The sequence below is a fragment of the Lissotriton helveticus genome, chromosome 6 (assembly GCF_964261635.1).
Source record: "Lissotriton helveticus chromosome 6, aLisHel1.1, whole genome shotgun sequence".
Taxonomy (NCBI): Eukaryota; Metazoa; Chordata; class Amphibia; order Caudata; family Salamandridae; genus Lissotriton; species Lissotriton helveticus.
Window position 1 is genome coordinate 1,154,529,786 of NC_136067.1, and position 21,109 is coordinate 1,154,550,894.

Below are 21,109 nucleotides of genomic sequence, written 5' to 3' on the forward strand. Positions count from 1 at the left end.
CTTGTGCTTTGTGTTCTCCTCCCCCCAACTCTGTTTCTTCTTGCCCCTCACAAAAGAAAGAAGGAAAAAAAATGCACTATGACGCTGGCAGCGATGGCTGCTTTGTAGCGCTCTGTCACAGTGAGTGTTCTCCACTCCCTCCCGTTCGCCACCTCCACCTGTCCCCCTGTTCTCCATCCCCGCCTGATTGCCAATGCCAATAGATCACTCATAGGCGAGATCTATTGGTTTTGCCAATGCTTGTATATACCCCAGCAAGTCTCTCAAGATCCAGGTGTTGTTAATTGACATTATAGAAAGCTGTGAGGTATTGTGACAATAACATAATGAATTTAAACAATCAATGTATTTAGAAATACTGATGGCAACTGTCCTTTTCCAGGTTTCATGCCTAGTGACACAGCAAAGCACCACCGTTCATGCATCTTGGATGTACTGCATGAGGCGCTGATGGAGGCAAATATCAGCCCTAGAGAAATCGACTGCGTGGCCTACACTAAAGGTGCGTAACACCGCATATTATGCACATTTGTAAAGCACACATTCAGCTTTTGGAGCATTTTGGTACTAAATAAAAGCGGTTTGTTACTCAACAGCAAAGTACACTCACTGTACCTTTTACCCTTCAGGGTCTATAAAATGGTGGTACTCCTTTTATAGACTCTGAATGGTAAAAGGTACAGTGTATTTTTTTGGGATTCAAACAAGTGTACATGGGGTCAAACACAGATTTTTTGAGTGAATGGATTAGTCCACAGAACCATCAGACCAATTAGCCCATAGAAGCTCTGGATGTGGCATCTTGGAGCTCTGATGTGCTATATTCTTACAAAGTTAAGGACCATACTATCTAAGTGTCTAAAGCTCAAAACCGCAGAGACTGAGATTATGACTTGGGGACAAGTGCAACACTGCCAGCATACTGCCATACGGCCTATGGAACTTGAAGCCCCTTCTAGAACATCTAAAGAAGTTACAAACTAGTAGTAACCATGGATTCAGACCTATCTTTCATACTGCATGCTGACAATGTCACAAAGGGTGCCTTTACACAACGATAACACGCTCATCTTCCCATATCTTACACAACAACAAACTTTGAGCCATCCCCGCACCATAATCTCCAAGTTTGACTATGCCAACAGCTTATACATGGGCGCTCTCACATTAATTACATGCAAACTACAACTCGTCCAAAAATGCTGCTGCAAGCCTTCTCCACTTTCACCCAAGAGAAGACACAACTCCAGCCCTGCAATTACTCCACTGGCTACCTATAGCTAGAAGGGCAATATTCAAGGCACTCTGCATTGTCCACAGACCCCCCCCCCTCCTTCCCCCTCCCTTCAAGAAAAATGACCTCTATACCTTTAAGTTAAATTCAAGCAATACAGACCAAAGAACACTACGCTCCAGGCTTGCATCACTTCTCATCTCATACCACCTTACCATAAGAAATCCGTAGGAGGCAATGCTTTCTCAGTACAAGCAGGCAAGCTATGGACCTTACTACGAGCCAGCGTTAAAAGCACTCAGGAGCATATACATCTCTGAAGACAGTTGAAAATATGGCTATTTCCTGGACAACTGCACTACCCACATCCTGGCACCAGAGCACAGAAAACAGCAGCAGGGAAAGTCCTAGAAATATATATTCAACTAATGTAGGAGGGACTTGTACAGATGGAATGGTCCAGTGTTCTGCCTCTAGGAGACTTGAGATCATAACCCACCTTCCCAGGGGCATCATGGTAAATTTCCGTCATTACAAAAGGGAAAGATGTATGCAAAAGTATGGCAACTCCCATGGAGCCTTTGGTAAAAACAGAATATAAACTTTGATGGATCTCCGCTTTCTCATGAATTGGAGTTATTGCCCAACACCTGCGTCTCTTGTCATAATAAGAAAGCATGAGCCAGTTATTTAGCACAATGTCAGCTGTCGTCTTCCTTGACTTTGTAAGGTGCTGTCGTCCGCATTTCAAGTTGACACCATATGATTGAGAATGATGTTTCTTGGAACTACCCCGTTGAGAGTCTTGTACTGAATTTTAATGAGTTGTTGCATCCCCTACAACCCCCCCCCCCCCTCAAATTCACGCTCCCTTTAAGGTGTTTCAAAGAATATGGACTTTCCCTCAAAAAACACTTTCAGCTCTGCAGGGTGCAATGTCATATACATGATTTCTATTGCCCTAAGTTTCTAATTTACTCCCCCATATCATGTACATTGTTGCCACATTCTGACAATCTGGAAAGACTAAAAGACATGGTCTGGCTGTATGTAATATTTTGTCTCTCCCAGCATAGTTCAGGGGTCTCATGACTCCGGGCACATAGGGGTGCTCTGAGGGAGACCTGGGGGCCAGTATGTGGTGGACCCGCTCCACAATGAAGCATACAGATAGAATTGCTACCAATCTGTGTTAAAGAAAGGTGCTTGAGCCTACATCCTTTCGGTCCCTCCTTATTGAAGGGTTGTACCTCCTCTTCTACTGTTGAAATCCATCTATCTTTTCTTCCAAGGCAGACCTGGTCTCTTTGATAGCCTATAGAATTAAACATAGTCTGGCCACCTCTTCAGGATCACCCCGGGACTCCAGCCGCTCCATCAACTTCTCAGTCATGCTGGCTTGCTGGGGCACACTGGCATATTTATCGATTTAAATAAAAAAATATTTTTTTTCCCTTGCATCATGAATTTGTGACCCCCTGTCTCAGTGTTCTCTGTCTTGTGGATGTCCCGCATCTGCCACCACCTTCCATGATCACATTCCATTCACCTCCCAGTCCTGACCCTGGCCATTTCACTTATTACACAAGAAAGGAAGGAGGCCTGGGGGCACCACACTATCTCGTCCCAGGATAGAAGATGCCCAATCAAAGCATCTCAATAGTGATTTAACAATGGCCTGCTCAGTAGGGGCAAAACATTGAGGCGGGTGGGCAAGCCACCTATGAATCCTGTTTCTCTGCCTCTTATGTCTCCGGCAGCCCCTGTAATCCTCCTAGGTACCTCCTTCCCTTTTTTCACAGCACAGCGGCAGTGGGGTAGAGGCCCTCTCAGTGTCGAGTTGTACCCAGGCTACAAGCTGCAGGTCATCTCTAAAATGGGTTTGCTCTGGGTGGGGCACCAACTGCTACAAGCCAGCTCACCTCACACCTGTTGGGCCGCTCCCTGTCTTCGTCTGGTGGCAGCCTGCAGTGACTCACTAAATTTGCCTGGGGTGTCACAGGGTCACACTATTCCTCTGCCGATGAGGCAGCAGAGCCGCCAGGGGAACAAAAGGGGCATCTCTGCCCTGGATCCTCTTCAGCCACTCCCGCTCTCCGCCTGCACAGCACTCATTCCACGGAATCCCCACATTGCGCCATCGGGTGGCGTCTTCTCTGCAGTTTTCTTGCCAACTCTGCTTCATCTGCTGTGGAGAGTGAGGCGATGTGTTTGCCTAGAAACACAGAGCCTCGCGACCTCCATGTTAGTTTGGCTACCAAGCCCCGCCTTCCCATTGTGTTATCCTCTTAATGATTTCACATGACCTCAGTGTTTAATAAAGAGGTCCACAGTTATGCATTTGTCACTAAAAGTCACCTTCTACCAGGCCCTATGGCCAACTCTCTGTATTTTGGTAAAATACATTACACACACATTCCTGAGATGGGCACAGTGGTATACATCCGTGGTGCCTTTCTAACAACCGCAGAGTGAGATAAACCACCTATAAATGGGACACCCTTAAATTCTACATTGTTCAAACATTGGCAGTGCTCAGAATATTCAGTGAAGTTCTAGAAATAAACATCAACACCCTCTAAACATCCTTATTACATAGAATGTGCCTATAGCACTGTATTACATATGTTTAACAGAGGCACACACTCCGCTATCCATAGCTAAATACCCAGATATCGATCCTGTGTCTTGGAGGACGATCGGTTGCACAAAAGTTCGGCCGTCAACGAATCTGCGAAGCCAGTAAAAGGACGGCACCTCGGGGGGTGCACTCGGTGCTGCCTGTTTCCTTGTGCGTTGCTGGGCTACTGTGCTGCAAGGTGTGGTGCAGCCGGCTAATTGATGGTTGTGATGCCTATATTGTCAATACGGAAAACTATAGCCTCGTGGGCACTACTGAGAACATTGATAGACGCCCCTCCTGGAGCAGACCCAGGGCTTTAAGTGGGCTGGGTCTCACCGGGTCTGACCACCGGCAGTTTTTTTAAGGGGCCTTGAAACGGGTCTCTACAGGGCTCTGTTATGTGGTGGTCCGTTTTTTTTCGAGCATTATAGAGGAAGGGAAATCCTTTAAAGAGAGTCATTTTCTCTCTGGATTTCCCTTCTCTTTTTGAAACTCGGGAGCAGCAACATTGTCATGGTGTCACCAGGGTTTTAAGTGGAAGTTTTTTCAATATTACATACAAGCCATAGTTGCTGCTGATTTATCTTATGCAACTAACAACTATTGACAAAGCCAATAGTCCTGACTTGTTGTAGGTATGTTGTTACTTGTATCGTATATCTGGATTCAATGACAGAAACATCAAAATACCAGTTGGCGGCACAGCATGCTAAGCACAGATTTTTAGCTTAGTGTTTTTAAGCCACGCCCTTAATTACATTGGCCACAACCCCTTTGAGAGACCCCCCAGTTTTTTCATCCCACTTAAGCCCTGATGCAGACCCATTATAAAGATCAGTAAGGATGGGTTAGAACCACCCTTGCGGAAGTGTTCAAGCCGCCCCAATATTAGGTGGATACAAAGTTGTTTGAATATGATTGGATGGTTTACTTTGCGTAACCAATTGGCTATATTGCATCGCACTATGCCTGAAGAAATAACAAGGTGTAACAATTATCAGCCTGATTCATCATTCTCCCGTTTTGCGAGCCCCTAATAGCGATTCATAAGGAATCGCTATTAAGGACTTGCAAAACGGGATTCATGTAGGAATTGCTAAATAAATAGCGATTCCTACAAATTCCTTATTTGCCAAAAGGCCCATAGGAATGAATGGGGAGTATTCCTTATTTGCGATTAGCAATTAGCTAATCGCAAATAAGATAGCGATTTAAAGGGTGCCAGGGGTGTCCAAAGGACACCCTGTAGCACCCCTTAAATGCAAATAGAAACAGGTGTTGCGCACACAAATGTCCAGAGGACATGTGTGTGTGCAACATGCAACTTAGAAAAATGCTTTTAAAAGCATTTTTCTATGTTTTCGCTATTTACCACGAGGTTTGACCTCGCGGTAAATAGCGGGCCGAAATTGCGAATTCGCAATTTTTAAATGGATGATGAATTGCATTTAAGGAATCTCAAATAGTGATTCCTTAAATGTAATTCCTCGCAAAATAGCGAAATCGCTATTACCGATTTTTGCATTTGGGATGATGAATCTCAAATGCAAAAATAGCGCTTGCAAAGGGCCAGATTCTCAGAATCTGGCCCTTTGCGAGACGATTTCGGCTTCATGAATCAGGCTGTATGTGTACTATGGAAATCTCTCTTGAGGACTTACAGGATTTTGGCCTTTCTAATATGGCGAGGGCTCCAGTACCCTACCTTTAGATACTTACTTTTTAGTGCTTTCTAGCTCTGATTAGGTCACATGACTGCGACGCTCTATAAACACGTATGAAGACGAACGTTCGGATTTACTGCTCTGAACGGATTGGCGTGTTGGACACTTTTGCGTGATACCAGGTAAGTTAGCAGAGACGTTGCTCGATTGCATATTTTAGTGAGACGGAGTGTATATATGTCATTTGTTAGCAAGATTATTCAATTATATATTATTTATCTATTTTCTCAGCGGGAGCTTATTATGGACTCCTTCAGTTGCCAAATAGAGCGACCAGTAATTATGTGCAAAACAGTATATGTGAATCGACTCGAATTTTATACATCACTTATTTCTGGGTCGTATTGACGCAAAAAGAAACCCTTTTATTTTGCGTTTTTTTCTCCGTTACTTTTTTGACTTTGATCACTTTGCTTTTGACACGTAGATGATCACTATATGTCCACTGGTTTATATTTTGTGCATATACAGGTTGGGTCTACAAGAGAGTTGGGTTGTAAGTAGTTTGTTTGGTGGTTTGAGTACATGGCACTCACGCTTTATGGTTTGACTACTAGGGTCAAAGCTCATGAGACACTGATTTATGGTGTGACAGCGGGAGTCACGGTGTGGATTTGGTGCAGCTGCTTTCATTCTCTAGACTAGACATCATTTTTATTTTTTGTTTCTAGACAACAGCTCAAAATATTGAATGCCTATTCTTGGACTTTATCATTCATTGGAATCTGAAGTTGTATTTCTAATATGGATCAAGTGTAACTCAAATCCCAAAGTATCGCACGTAAGAATGGGGGGGGCTACTTTTTACATTTTTGGGATATTATCTTTTTCACTATTGCAGATGCGTCGGATAGCTGTGTAGCTCCGAACCTTCTTTTTGGGCATTTGGGACCTTTTGAAATTTTCTTGAAAACCATTGCACAACGATTTGGGCAAAGGACTATATAGCATAAGGATAAAGAATACTTCTCTGGTCGGTTGTATAAAAATACTACTACACCTCTCACAAATGAGTGACAGTGATTGTATTTGATATCACATATAGGTGACAAACAAGATACGAATAGTTCTCTTGGTGAAGGCTTGGTTTTACTTAATCACTGACTTATTGAATAAGGTCACTTGAATATTTCTTCTTTATCTCCCATTTTTCCGCTTATTCGCTCTACCATCTGTTTGATCCCTTTAGGTGTACCAAAATGCTAGTAATTGCAGGGATTATCTCCATGTATATTTGAAACATTAAAATATTTAACAGTGATTTGTATTTTAGTTTTGGTTATAATTTGTATATAAGCACCAACAATATGTTTCAGTTCAGTTTATAAACTTTATTTCGATTTATAAAAAAAGTCACAAAAGTTGGAACAACATAGACATGAGGGCCAGATGAAACAATACAACATGATTCTAAAACAAGAGACCTATTAATTAGGTTGGTTTAAAACTAATGTAGGAGAGTAGGACCTGCTTCCTATGGTCACCCCCACTTTTTGCCCTGATTCACTGGTTTTTCAACTCTAGTGTGGCTGTTGGCCTGCTAATCAGACCCACAGCCCAGCTGTTCTCTCTCCAAATTCATACCATGTACTTTAGGTAAATATCCAATTGGGTATTGGGTCACCTTTGTGAGCCCCTGTATACTTTGGTTGATCAGCGTAGCCCCAGCGATTTCTTAGGCCCTAGGCCTACTCACCTTTCCTTAAGTGGTTCTTATACCACTTCTTTAGTATATGGTTCATGAGGCCCCTAGGGCAGAATTGTATTTGTGCAACTTATAGTATGCTTATTGAGTAACTTGTGCTGTATCTCTAACTCTGACCTCATAAAGAGTGCAGAGGGGTTGTGTTAGTAATAAATACATATATATTTGATATATACCTTGTGTGGTGTCCTTTCATTTGGTATTCAAGGGATTATAATTGGTAAAACAATTGGCTTCACATGCTCTCTGAAGTATTAGCCTAAGACTGCTTTGTCCATGCTACCACTAGGCTAGCTGGTCTATAACGTTGACTTTACAACCATCACCATAAGGGTTGTTTGGACTGGTGCAAGGTGCTCACTAAAATAGTGAACATAATATACCAGGCCAACTTCTCACATTGGTGTGCAGTGGTTGGGATAAGATCTTGCGGATTGTTTTACCATATAATCTTGAAATATCATTTGAAAGATCACATTAAGGTACCCAGAGGTACATATAAATCAAGTCATAAATACTTAAGTTCTACTGAACTTAGTTGTTGTAGAGCAAAGGGCCTAGCACACGTTGACTACAACTCCTAGAGAGGTTTAATAGGTAACACTTAGTGTAGGTAGGTGCACACACCACACCTCACTAGATAATGTCTCTGAGAGCAGAACCTAGTAGATCTCTCCCAGTAGAAGTTGACCCCCTGAGGGCATCTTCTAGATAGGATAACTTTACCTTCCATGAGTTAAGGCACTTGTGCACAACTAGGAAGTTAAAACAATGGTCCAACCCTACCCTCAAGAAACTAATAGAGATCCTAGAGGAGTTTGATGTTAAGAAAGCCACTAACCCAGGTCCTTCAGGCAGTGCAGAAGAGGGTCAGCCCTCAGCAGAAGATTCCCCTGACCAGTTGATGATAGTGAAGTGGAAGAGGATGCTGAAGAGGATGACACTGACCAGGTCCAAGTTTTAGAACTTAACCAGGTCAACCTAATCTTGCATGGGGCTGTAGAGGGCATAGCCCCTTTCAGACCTCCAAACAGGTTTAACTCTGTGCCCAGAGGGAGGAGATCCCTATCCAGGGAATCTCACCTTTCTAATGGCTCAGTAGGCTCTGATGCCTCTGCTCAGAGGAGAATGACTTCCCTCAGAGGAGAGAACACCAGGCCAGAATGAAAAAAGTCAATCTGAGGATTCAGAGGCAAGAACTTGCCCTAGCCAAAGAGAGACTTGCTCTTGCAAGAGAGCAAAAGTTAAGTGGGTTAGAACCCACTGGTGGCAGCATTATCCCTAAGGATAGAGAGAGGTCTTATCACCACGAAACCCTAAATAAGATTGTCCCTCCCTACAAGAGTGGGGATGACATCCACAAGTGGATAACTGCTTTGGAGAGGGCTTGCAAAGTACAGCAGGTACCCCAAAGTCTGTGGGCAGCAATCCTATGGCTCTCCTTTTCAGAAAAAGGAAGAGACAAGCTCCTCACAGTTAGTGATGAGGATGCTGACAGCTACACTGTCCTGAAGAGTGCTCTGATTGATGGGTTTGGCTTAACCACTGAACAGTATAGGTTGCTGTTCAGAGACACCCAGAAGACACAGACTCAGGACTGGTCTGACTTTGTAGATTGTGCCACTAAGGCTCTGGAAGGCTGGTTACTGGGCAGTAAAGTTAAGGACTATACAGGATTGTATAATTTGATCATGAGAGAACAAATCCTTAATAATTGTCAGAACCAGTTGATGCACCAACACCTGATTGACTCTGATCTGACCTCTCCCCAAGAATTGGGAAAGAAGGCGGACAAATGGGTCAGAACCAGGGAGAGGCAGAAAACCCAGAACCAAGGTGGTGATCAGAAGAAGCAAGACCTAAAGGGTAGGGATCAGAAAGCAAAAGACCAGAAGTCTTCACCAGGTCCCCAAAAAGCTTCTAATGAGGGGGGTTCCAAGAAATCCAAGAAGAAAGAAGGTCCAAAGAAACGCTGGTGCAATGTTTGTAAAAGTAATACTCACTGGACCAGTGATTGCCCCAAAAAGGAGGCAGCTCCAACCACCATTGCCCCTAAGGCAACTGTTCCCCCTAGTACAGCTAATAGTGGTGGTTCTCAACAGAAGGGTGTAGCAGGGTTAACCCTGGGAACTGAGATGGACTCTGGCCTAGTCAGAGTACCAACTCAAGCTGTCCTTGTCTGTGATGGGGACATGGCTATGTCCTCTATTGTGAGTCCCAGTAACCTGGGCAAGTACAGACAGACACCTTTAATCAATGATAAAGTGGCTCAGGCGTACAGGGACATATGTGCCAGTGTCACCATGGTGACGCCTAACTTTGTGGACCCTGGACAGATCATACTAGGTGATATTTACCTAGTGACCAATGCTAGAAATGTCACTACCACTCATAGTATGGCAGTTGTTAATTTCTCCTGGGGAGGGGTAACTGGCCTCAAATGAGTTGTTGTAAGTTCAGACCTCCCTGTAGCGTGTTTGTTGGTCAATGATCTAGAATCTTCAGTCTGGTCTGAAGTGGAGTATAGGACTCATGCAGAGATGCTGGGCATATCAGCACATGTCCTTGCTGTGACCAGGTCACAGGCCAAAAAGTGCCAAACTGAACAGGCACTGGCTCCTGAAACTATGGACCAGTTGCCTACCAAGAAAAAGAGCAGTAGGGTTAAGGCAGTGCCTTCCCCCCTGCCTCAGAGTGAAGATCAGCCTTCTGAGGAAGCTGATAGTGAGACCCAAGAAGGAACTGTCCTAGAAGAGCTTGAGCCTGATCAGTTTGAGTTTCTTGGGACAGGGGGACCTTCAAGGGCAGACCTGAGGCAGGCACAGCTGGACTGCCCCTCTCTTGAACCCCTCAGACAGCAGGCTGCTGCTGAGGCTGCTGGGAATGCTCCAGGTACCCATAGAGTGTATTGGGATGAAGGGCTCCTTTATTTAGAGGCTAGAGACCCCAATCCTGGTGCTTCCGGGAGGTTGGTCATACCTTTGACATTCAGGGGCTTCCTTCTTACCTTAGCCCATGATATTCCCTTAGCAGGACATCTTGGCCAGAACAAGACTTGGGACAGGCTTGTCCCTCACTTTCACTGGCCACACATGTCAGGAGATACCAAGGAGGTTTGTCACTCCTGTGTCACCTGCCAAGCCAGTGGCAAATCAGGTGGCACCACAAAGGCCCCCCTTATACCACTACCGGTGGTTGTTGGTCCAATGGATCCCCAAACAGCATCTGGGCACAGGTTTATTCTGGTGGTAGTGGATCATGCCACCAGATACCCAGAAGCTATTCCCTTAAGGACCAAAACAGCCCCTGTTGTGGCAAGAGCCCTCCTGGGAGTTTTCTCAAGAGTTGGCTTTCTGAAAGAGGTTGTCTCAGACAGAGGTGCAGACTTTATGTATTGATATTTGACTGCTATGTGGAAGGAGTGTGGTGTAAACTATAAGTTCACCCCACCCTACCATCCACAGTGCAGTGGTCTAGTTGAAAGGTGTGCTAATGCATTGCCGGAACCCCGCTTGAAGATCAGAGAGGATATGACATTCCTCCATCCATGCCTGAAGTCTACATAGCACCACCCTAGCTGACACTTTTTGGATGCAGTCAATCAGGCTTATGGGTCTATAATTACCCGGTATCGAACGATCCCCATTTTTGTGAATAGGAAGAATTACTCCTCCTACCCAGGTACTGGGCAAAGATGCTCCCTTAGCGATGGCGTTCACTAGGAGCTGAATATACAATGCCCAGGTGCCAAGATCTTGGAGGAGCAGGTCCCTGGGGATACAGTCAGGCCCGGGAGCCCTACCTTTCGGGACCAGGAGGAAGGCATTTTTCACTTCTTTCTTAGTTATATGTTTGGCAGGAATAGGAAACGGCATTACAAAAATATCATGGACATCTGAGCCACATGCGAACTGGCCTTTGTAATGTAGGATCCACTGATCTGGCGCCACATGATTCATATGAACTTTACTTTGGTCCCCACTCCCCCACTTCGCCAGATGCCAGAATGCTGTCATATCTCTACCGGAACAAGCTTTGAGCAAATCAACCCAATGATCTTCATCCCAGTCCCTTTTGGCCTGGGATTGTGCTGCCTTATATGCCGACTTTTTCTCTCTTATTAAGTCGCCATCTTTAGTCCTGAGGGCTGCCGCTAGAGATCTATAAGCAATGCGACAGGAACAATTATACCAGACAGCAGCCTTCTGACATGGGGGTTTAGCCAATTTTTTATATTTGGCAATAAAAAACTTTTAAGTTCGTGTTAAAGATGCTCATGAACCTGAGCAGCTCTGAGGGTGGATACATCATGCGCAGCATCAGCCTGGAGAGTAGCTATAGCGTTGATTACCAGTATACTCATATGATTCACGTGGTCTACTTTATTTGCCACATTAGCCTATTTAGGGCGTCGTGTGTGGTTTGTCAAATGAGCTTCTACGGAGTCTACGCGAGATGTCAAACCTACTCCATGGTTAGAGTGCAGGTGTCGCAAAGAAAGAAGCAAAGGGTTGTGGTCGCTTTCTGGACGAGAGTGAACCTTCATGTCTAACAAGTTAGTCCAAAACTCCTTGTTAATGATAAAATAGTCTATGCGGCTGGTACGTTGCCCACTAATGTATGTTGGCATCCCAGTTTTATCTGATAAGGTTCGCCCGTTAACTGCTCTCACCCCATGTTCCAACAAAATACTTTTAATTGGAGTGCTGCGCTAGACCACCTTTTTATTGGGGTGAGATCCAGAGATGGGATCAACCATTTTTCGTCCTCCTCTAGGCTAAAATTCATATCCTGAAAATCCAGGGGTTCGAAGGTACAATTAAAATCTCCGGCTATTATTGTATTGTTTTGACCTCTTTGATTTGTTAAGAAAACATCAAGAAGTGCTATGGTGTTTGAGGCCTTCCCACTTTGCAAGCCCCTGGAGTAGACATTGATAAATAGGAGATCAGGAAAATTTCCCTGGTGTAACCTGATGATAAGAATATCCCTAGAATCAATGTAAATCTCCTCTACCTTATATTGAAGACACTGCCTATCCCAGATTGTCAAGCCCCCTTTGGGTCTACCCCGCTCCCCCTGTTCGCAGTTTTAGAGAAATTGATATAACCTGGGCGGAATACCTGGTCCACAGCCCATGTCTCTTGAAAAAACAGAATGTCTTGTTCCTCAATAAATGTAGACCAATCAGTTGAGGCTGTTTTATTTACAAAGCCCGCAATGTTCCAGGAAGCAAGTTTAAAGCCTGCACTGTTGTCCATGGGGACTCCAATTCTTAGATGAGGACATGGGCCACACCTTGTCACGAGGAAATCAACAGCTTTTGTAGTAGAGTTATCTGTGGATACCATACCACAATCTAGTTCCCTTCTGATTCCATACAAGCCTAGATTTATGCGCTGTGTTAGCCCAAAGGAAGCGTGGGAAGGAGGATGATCGCTTTGGGTGGGGCCCAAAACTAGGTCGCCCTCACTCAGCTCGGCCACTGGAGATAGGGTTTTTTCACAGGAGGACGAACAGCCCAGTCAGTCTATGTCTTCCAAGTTGGAAAGGAAATCATATCTATTGTGGGTAGGTACATTGTATTCATAGTTTCCCTGTACATGAGGTGTAGCACTATAATCGCCCTTCCCAATTGTTAGTGTGGGTAAATTTCGATTAAAAAAAACCCAATGGTAGAATACTGATGTCTTCCCCACTCAGTTGCCTTGTCCCTGCCCTATCTAACATCGTTTTCACTATTAGGGGGGACCCAATGTTTAATACCACACAATCACCTCTACTAGTTTTTGGTGATTTCCCTATCCATGGAATTCTGCGTATCATTTTAAATTCCTGGAATAGATGTCTACCCAGCCCAGTTTTGTTATTTAAAAAGTGAAGGGCCTTATTCCTGAGCGATGCCCAGTGTTCCCCATTGCCAGATTGTAATGGGGGTACATTAGATAGTATAATAGTCTAGGGCGTGGCATCAGGGGGTAGGTCAAGATAGTCGTTATGGCTGGCCAAGCCACCCCAGGTCGTCCCTTTGTTTTTACCCCCAGATGGTTCCCTCGTGGGGACGACCTTTGGTTGGGTGAGAAGTGTGCTACTGGGGTTTGCAAGGGAACCTTGCACAACTGAATTGGTGCCGGCACCGACAACAGTAGTAGGAAAATTTGATGCAGGGGCTAATGCTATGCTAGGATCAGTAGGACAACTAAAAGCTCCTTTAGATAAAGTGGGTTTTGGAAGGGAGAGCTGTTGCTCAATTTTGATCAGTCTGGAGTCAATATCTGACGACTTGGTAAGTAAGGGTTTAAGCATTGCCATGAATTTTTCTTCAAATTTAACTAAAATATGATCTTCAAAATCACATGGCACCTCTCGAGGACGGGCCTGTGCACTAATCTCTAATGTGCTAGAGGTACTTGTGTCTGCCACCCCATGGGAACTGCCTTTATTACTACGAACCACCCCTCTGGTTTTTGCCACTTTATTGGCCTGGTGTGTGGTAAGTGGCAGTCCACCCGCTTTATTTTTCTTAGCTATGACTGTAGATGCGCCCTCCCTTCCCTTTGCCTGTGTTGATCGTTGTTTGCAAGTAAGAATCTTGGCTGAGGAAGGGGGTGTGGAAGTGGGGACACTAACTGGAATGGAGGGAGCGTCTAGTAATACTGCTGGAGACAAGGGAGCCTGTTGCGTCATGCATTCAGCAAATGGATCTGTGATTCTCCATTATTGAATCTTTCATAGATTCACATGCTTGTATCTTCCCCGTCGTCATGGTGGGAGTCTCCCGGTAAAAAGAATAACCATAGCAGTAGAAGAAAAAACTGCCTGGAAACCATAGAGAAGCATAACAATAGGCAACCTCTCCTCCTCATTATGTGGTCCAAATCACAGCCAATCAGCTGCCAGCACCAAGACACACCATCCCCAGCAGAGCCACCATACCTCAGATTGCCAACCGCCTTCGTGTGAGAATGAGTCTCCCTGAGCTGAGCTCAGTTTATTCTCTACTGAACTTTTGACCTTCTACAGTGGAAGTGAGGTACTGAGTTTCAATTGTATTTACTTGAAAATGTCTGAAGGCTCTAAAAAGAGACTTTTCAGATCTTGCAGATCCTGTGGCAAAGCCAGATTATTTTCTGAAGACCCACATAAGGAATGCTTGTACTGCTTGTATCCCAAGCATGTTCCTAAGGACTGCAAACATTGTTGTACCTTCTCTGCTAAGACACTTAAGGACAGAGAAGCACGCCTATTACTATGGCTTCAAAAGAAGAAAGCTACAGACTCTGAGTCTGATGGTGATGCCAAAGGACATTCCTCTAGAAAACACAAGAGAGAGTCCTCTGAGGAAAAAGGAGATAAAAAGAGACAAAAATCAGGAAAGATCACAGAAGGTGAAACTTCTTCTTCTCTTCCTCCAACTCCTTACAAGTCTACTTTAGAAAAGAAGACTCCGTCGTCATTGCCTCAGTCGAAAACTAAAGAAATTCCTGTCAGATCGCCGACGAAGACGTCGACGACCCCGACGACGATCTCGTCGATGACGACTCCGTCGACGGTGAGTGTTAGACCTTCATCGACGTCAAGCTCTTCGTCGACGACGACCCCGTCGACGATGATCCTGTCGACGACGAGCAAGTCATCGACGATGACAATTGTTAGATCTCCGACGATGGTGACTTCAACCTTCATATCTATTAAGAGAATTACCCTGTCGATGGACTCGTCGACGAGCAAGAAAGCAGAGTTTTCCACTCCCAAAATTTCTCCGCTTCTTCCATCCACTATTCTGGATTGTCTGGAATCTGAAGATAAAGGGTCTTATGGAGCTGCCTATAGCCCCTCTCAGCTACATATTAAAAGTCAAGAATCAGAGGATGATGATTTCCAAGAGGATCAAGAGCAATTCTCTTTTAAGGATCGGCCAGTAAGAGGTCCTAAACGTTATGAGTCATTTCATCAGGCTTATAATTATGAAGAGGAGGATGAAGTGAGTCCCAATGTTCAGGAAGAGTCTATGTCGGTGCCTTTATCTTTAATTTCTTACTTGAGGCACATGATATACAGTTATTATCGCCATTTCCTGGAGGATAATGCTGCAGCCCCAGCTCCTGCAAATATTCGTCAGCCTGTGAAGGAAACACCAGTGGTTCAGTCTCCTCCTCCAGTACAACGAGTAGACACTGCGAAAATAATAACTATTCGGGCCGACTTAATTGATAGTGATCATGACGATCAAGCTGAAGAAGGAGAGATTTCCCCATGATGATATAGTTGGGGGTGAATGGGACCAATACATCGTTCCAACTTCACCGTCGACACCGTTACCTCAAGCGAGTTCCCCACCAGAGGATATAGCCAGTTTCCATGATCTGATTGAAAAAGCCGCAAAATGTTTTGAACTTACAATGCCTGTTAAAGAAAGTAAATATTTCCTTTATGATTTCTAAGAGTCATCTCGAAAGTCAGTAAGAGCTATCCCGATAATCCCACACATATGGGATGAAGGTATAAAATTAATGAAAAATCCGGCATCAGTTCCAGCATCAATTCCAAAAATTGATAAGAAATACCGTGCTCCGGAGACAGCTCTGGCATGCCTAATTGGACATCTTCATCCTGAGTCTGTTGTTACTCAAGTGGCACATAGATGCTCCAAAAATCCGGTGACTGCCTGTTTGGCGCCTTCTGATAAATCAATCAATCAATCAATCACTGCATTTATAAAGCACGCTACATACCCATGAGGGTTTCAAGGCGCTGGGGGGGAAGGGGGCCGCTACTGATCGAAGAGCCAGGTCTTGAGGAGTCCCCTGAAGGCCAGCAGGTCCTGAGTCTGTCGTAGACTGGTGGGGAGAGTGTTCCAGGTCTTGGCGGCGAGGTAGGAGAAGGATCTGCCGCTGGCGGTGGTTTTCCAGATACGAGGAACTGTGGCGAGGGCGAGGTTGGCTGAGCGGAGGCTTCGGGTGGGGGTGTGGAAGCTGAGTCGGTTGTTGAGGTATGTAGGTCCGGTGTTGTGTAGGGCTTTGTGTGCGTGGATGAGGAGTTTGAAGGTGATCCTCTTGTTGACGGGGAGCCAGTGCAGGCCTCTCAGGTGGGGTGTGATGTGGCTGCGTCGGGGGATGTTGAGGATCAGTCATGCCGAGGCGTTCTGGATTCGTTGTAGTCGTCTCAGGAGCTTGGTTGTTGTTCCTGAGTAGAGGACGTTCCCGTAGTTGAGTCTGCTGGTGATGAGGGCCTGGGTGACGGTTTTCCTTGTGTCGGGAGGGATCCATTTGAAGATCCTGCGGAGCATGCGGAGGGTGTTGAAGCAGGATGCGGAGACGGCGTTGACTTGCCTGGTCATGGAGAGGGTGGAGTCGAGGATGACCCCCAAGTTGCGTGCGAGGTCTGTGGGTTCCGGGGCTGTGCCTAGCGATGTGGGCCACCAAGAGTCGTCCCAGGCTGGTGGGGTGGGTCAGAGAATGAGGACCTCCGTCTTGTCTGAGTTCAGCTTCAGTCTGCTGTCCTTCATCCAGTCGGCTACGGCCTTCATTCCTCTGTGGAGGTTGGCTATGGCAGTGTGGGGGTCTTCGGTGAGGGAAATGATCAGCTGGGTGTCGTCGGCGTAGGAGATGATGTTGAGGTTATGTTGTCGTGCGACGTGGGCGAGCGGTGTCATGTAGATATTGAACAGTGTCGGGCTGAGGGATGATCCCTGTGGGATGCCGCAGGTGATCTTGGTGGATTTCGAGCAGAAGGGTGGGAGGCGGACGCTCTGGATTCTGCCGGAGAGGAAGGATGTGGTTCAGGCCAGGGCCTTCTCTTGAATTCCGGCGTCATGGAGGCGTGCAGATACGGTGCGGTGGCAGACTGTGTCAAAGGCTGCTGATAGGTCCAGCAGGATGAGGGCGGCTGTTTCTCCTTTGTCCATCAGGATCCTGATGTCGTCAGTGGCGGCGATGAGGGCGGTCTCGGTGCTGTGGTTACTGCGAAAACCGGATTGGGAAGGGTCCAGGATGTTGTTGTCCTCTAGGTAGCGGGTTAGCTGTTTGTTGACAATCTTCACTGTCACTTTTGCCAGGAACGGGAGCAGGGAGATGGGCGGGAAGTTCTTGAGATCCTTGGGGTCCGCCTTGGGGTTCTTCAGAAGGGCGTTGATCTCGGCGTACTTCCAGCTTTCCGGGAAGGTTGCTGTCTCGAAGGAACTGTTGATTGTTTTTCGAAGGTGGGGCGCGATGGTTGTGCTGGCTTTGTTGAAGAGGTGGTGAGGGCAGGGGTCAGATGGGGATCCGGAGTTGATGGAGTTCATGGTTTTGATGGTGTCTTCGTCGCTGACGTTGGACCAGGCGGTCAGGCGGCTGGTGCGGGTGGTGGTCGCAGGGGTGGTGGACTCGGTGGTGGGTGCGGGGGTGTCAGAGTTGAAGCTGTCGTGGATGTCTGTGATCTTGCGGTGAAAGAAGGTTGCCAGGGAGTCGCACAGGTCTTGTGATGGTGGGATGTCGTTGGTGTTGGAGCTGGGGTTGGAGAGTTCTTTCACGATGCTGAAGAGCTCTCTGGTGTTGTGCGCGTTGTTGTCTAAGCGGTCCTTGAAGGCGGTCCTCTTGGCGGCCCTGATGAGTTGGTGGTGTCTGCGGGTGGCGCTCTGGTGGGCTGTGTGGCTGTCAGGTGTTTGGTCGTGGAGCCATTTCTTCTCCAGCTTCCGAAAGGTGTGCTTGGAGATCCGGAGGTCTTGGGTGAACCAGGCGGCTTTCTTGTTGGTGTGGTTGGTTGTGGAGGTCTTAAGAGGGGCGAGGGTGTTGGCACAGTCGTTGATCCACTGTTTGAGGTTGGTCGCGGTGGTGTCTGGGTCGGTGGGGTCGGCGGGTGGTCTCAGGGCGAGGGTGGTAGTCAGTTGGTCCTTGGTGACCTTGCTCCAGCAGCGGCGTGGCAGCTGTTGGGTGCGGTGGTGTGTGGTGGGTTTCCTGAAGGTGAAGTGGACTCATCTGTGGTCGGTCCAGTGGGGTTCGGTGGTGTGGTTGAAGGAGATGTGGGGCTTGTGGAGAAGATGGGGTCCAGCGTGTGTCCAGCGGCGTGGGTGGGTGTTGTCATGAGCTGTTTGAGTCCGAGGTTGTTGATCAGGGCGGTGGAGTTGGCGTCGTTGTTGTTCTCGAGGTGGAAGTTCAGGTCCCCGAGGAGGATGTAGTCTGTGGAGGCGAGTGCGTGGGTGCTGACGAGGTCGGCGATGGTGTCGCTGAACTGTGGTCGTGGTCCGGGAGGTCTGTAGACAAGTGTTCCTCTGAGGGTGGTGTTGGGGTCAGTGTGGATCTGGAAGTGCATGTGCTCGGCTGTGGTGAGGGTGTCGTCGGTGTTGGTCGAGATTCTGATGGTGTCTTTGTGGATGATGGCGATTCCCCCTCCCACTCCGTTGGTGCGGTCTCTGCGGGAGATCTTGTAGCTCTGTGGGATGGCTATGGCGACGTCTGATGCTGAGGTGGCGTTCAGCTCGGTCTCCGTCAGGAAGGTGACGTCGGGGGCGGTGGAGTCTAGGAGGTCCCAGAGTTCGATGGCGTGTTTGCGAGCGGAGCGAGTGTTGAGGAGGATGCAGCGGAGCTGGTTGGGTTCTCTGGTTGGTGGTTTGGTGGGCTGGATGCTGGTGAATCTGCAGTTCCGGCAGGCGAAGGGCCCTTGGGTGCGCTTTGGGGTGGCCCGGTAGCAGGGGTGGTCTCGTCCGGTGTTGAGTGCGTGGAGGGTGCTGGAGTCGTAGTGCAGTTTGGTGTTGCGGGGACCAGGGGTTCTGGCGCTCGGTGCGCCAGTGGCGCGTTCTCCATAAGAGGCGAAGTGGGAGGGAGGAGCAGCTGGGAGGCGGGAGCGGGGGGCCAATGGGCGAGGGCAGGGGATACAGAAGGAAAAAGGGGGCGGGGCCGCGGGGGAGCAGCGGCAGGAAGCGGGGGGGGCACAGAGGGCAGGGGCGTAAAAGGAGCGCCTAAAAATACAAATACAAAAAATACAATATACAGTACACAGCAAAGGAGAAGGTTGGCAGTACAGAGGGTAAAAAACACAGTTACCAGTTACCAGGGGCGAACCCTCGGCAGCGGCGGAGCAGTGGGGCAGAGACTCGGGCAATCAGGAGGAGCCGTGCGGCGTGGGGAGCAACCTGGGCTCCGGTCACACTCACCTTCACCGCGCGGCCTCCATAAGAGGCCAAGTGGGAGGGAGGAGCCGCTGGGAGGCGGGAGCGGGGGGCCAATGGGCGAGGGCAGGGGATACAGAAGGAAAAAGGGGGCGGGCCGCGGGGGAGCAGCGGCGGGAAACGGGGGGGGGGCACAGAGGGTAGGGGCGTAAAAGGAGCGCCTAAAAATACAATTACAAAAAATACAAAATACAGTACACAGCAAAGGAGAAGATTGGCAGTACAGAGGGTAAAAAACACAGTTACCAGTTACCAGGGGCGAACCCTCGGCAGCGGCGGAGCAGTGGGGCAGAGACTCGGGCAATCGGGAGGAGGCGTGGGGAGCGACCTGGGGTCAGAAGGTAAAAGAATGGACAGTATAGGAAAACGCTTTGCTGTTATGGCGGCAGCGTCTATAAAGGCAGAAAATGCACTGGCGCTTATCAGTAGATTTAATAGGCAGATGTGGTCTGACATCGCACCAATCCTGTCCCATCTCCCGGAGGACAAGAAGGAGGAAGCAAATACAATTCTGCAAGATGGAGCCAGAGCAGCGTTCGAGTTCATTGATGTAGCCATGGACATTGTGTCTGTAGGATTTCGACAAATGGCTGGAGCGGTGGCTCTTCATAGGCAGGGATGGCTAAAATCAACATCTTTTAGGCCTGATGTCCAATAAAAAATCATGGAAATGCCTTTTGATGGAGAAAGTCTGTTCGGGGAGCACATTGATGAGGCGCTTCAAGGAATAAAAGCAGACACTGATACTGGTAGAGCTCTGGGGTCTTTACAGCAAGGCCGCTACCAGTCTTTTAGTGGCAGATGATTGAGAGGACATTTCCAGCAGCGCTCCTCTTTTCAGTCGAACAGGTACCAGCCGTATCATCAAAAGGGGTAAGGTCAGTTCTCCAACAATCAGCATTATCGGTCCTCTAATACATCATTTCAACAGCAAGGAAGGAGAAAATCTGCTGCAAGAGCAAAGGTGCAAGATTCTGGTCGAAGACCGTGACTTTCTTCAGACGCCTCCGGCCCCGTCTCATCTCAAACAGTTCCATTACCTTCCTCAATTTCTAAATTATTGGCAATCAATAACATCAGACAAATGGGTGTTCGATATCATAACACAAGGTCACACCCTGGAATTCTCACAAAAACCTCCGAATCGCCCACCTCTTTACAGAAATCAAAATCATCTATCAGCCCTCAAGACGGAAATTTTAACTCTCCTTATGAAAGGGGCAATAGAAGAAGTCCCACCAGAACAACAAGGGACAGGATTCTATTTGCACTTTTTACTTATGAAGAAAAGCAGTCTACCAAATGGAGGCAGGTAATGGACCTCAGAGATCTGAACAAATACATAAAGAAAATCTCGTTCCGCATGCTGTCCTTACAGGAAATCCTCCTTTTACTTCGCAGAGGAGATTACATGGTTTCTCTAGATCTTTTGGATGCGTATTTCCATATCCCAATCCACAAAAAACACAAACGGTATCTGCGGGGCGCCATTACCAGTTAAAAGTATTACCTTTCGGCCTAAAATCTGCCCCAAGTGTTTTCACAAAATGTATGGCACCAATCGCAGCACATTTAAGACAACAAGGTCTCCAAATTTTTCCATATTTGGACGACTGGCTGATAAAAGGGACATGGTACCAGGAGGCCCATCAGTCTTTACAAATTTGTATGGATC

At 47.2% G+C, this 21,109-nt stretch overlaps 1 protein-coding gene across 1 annotated transcript in view; it reads left to right on the plus strand.

Annotated features, from left to right (window-relative positions):
* OSGEP (O-sialoglycoprotein endopeptidase) overlaps window positions 1–21,109 on the plus strand; it is a 613,564-nt gene that overhangs the window by 101,484 nt on the left and 490,971 nt on the right. The window contains exon 3 of the mRNA XM_078648814.1: window positions 383–502. Within this exon, the coding sequence (XP_078504940.1) occupies window positions 383–502 (120 nt within the window). The remainder of the gene's footprint in view (window positions 1–382; window positions 503–21,109) is intronic.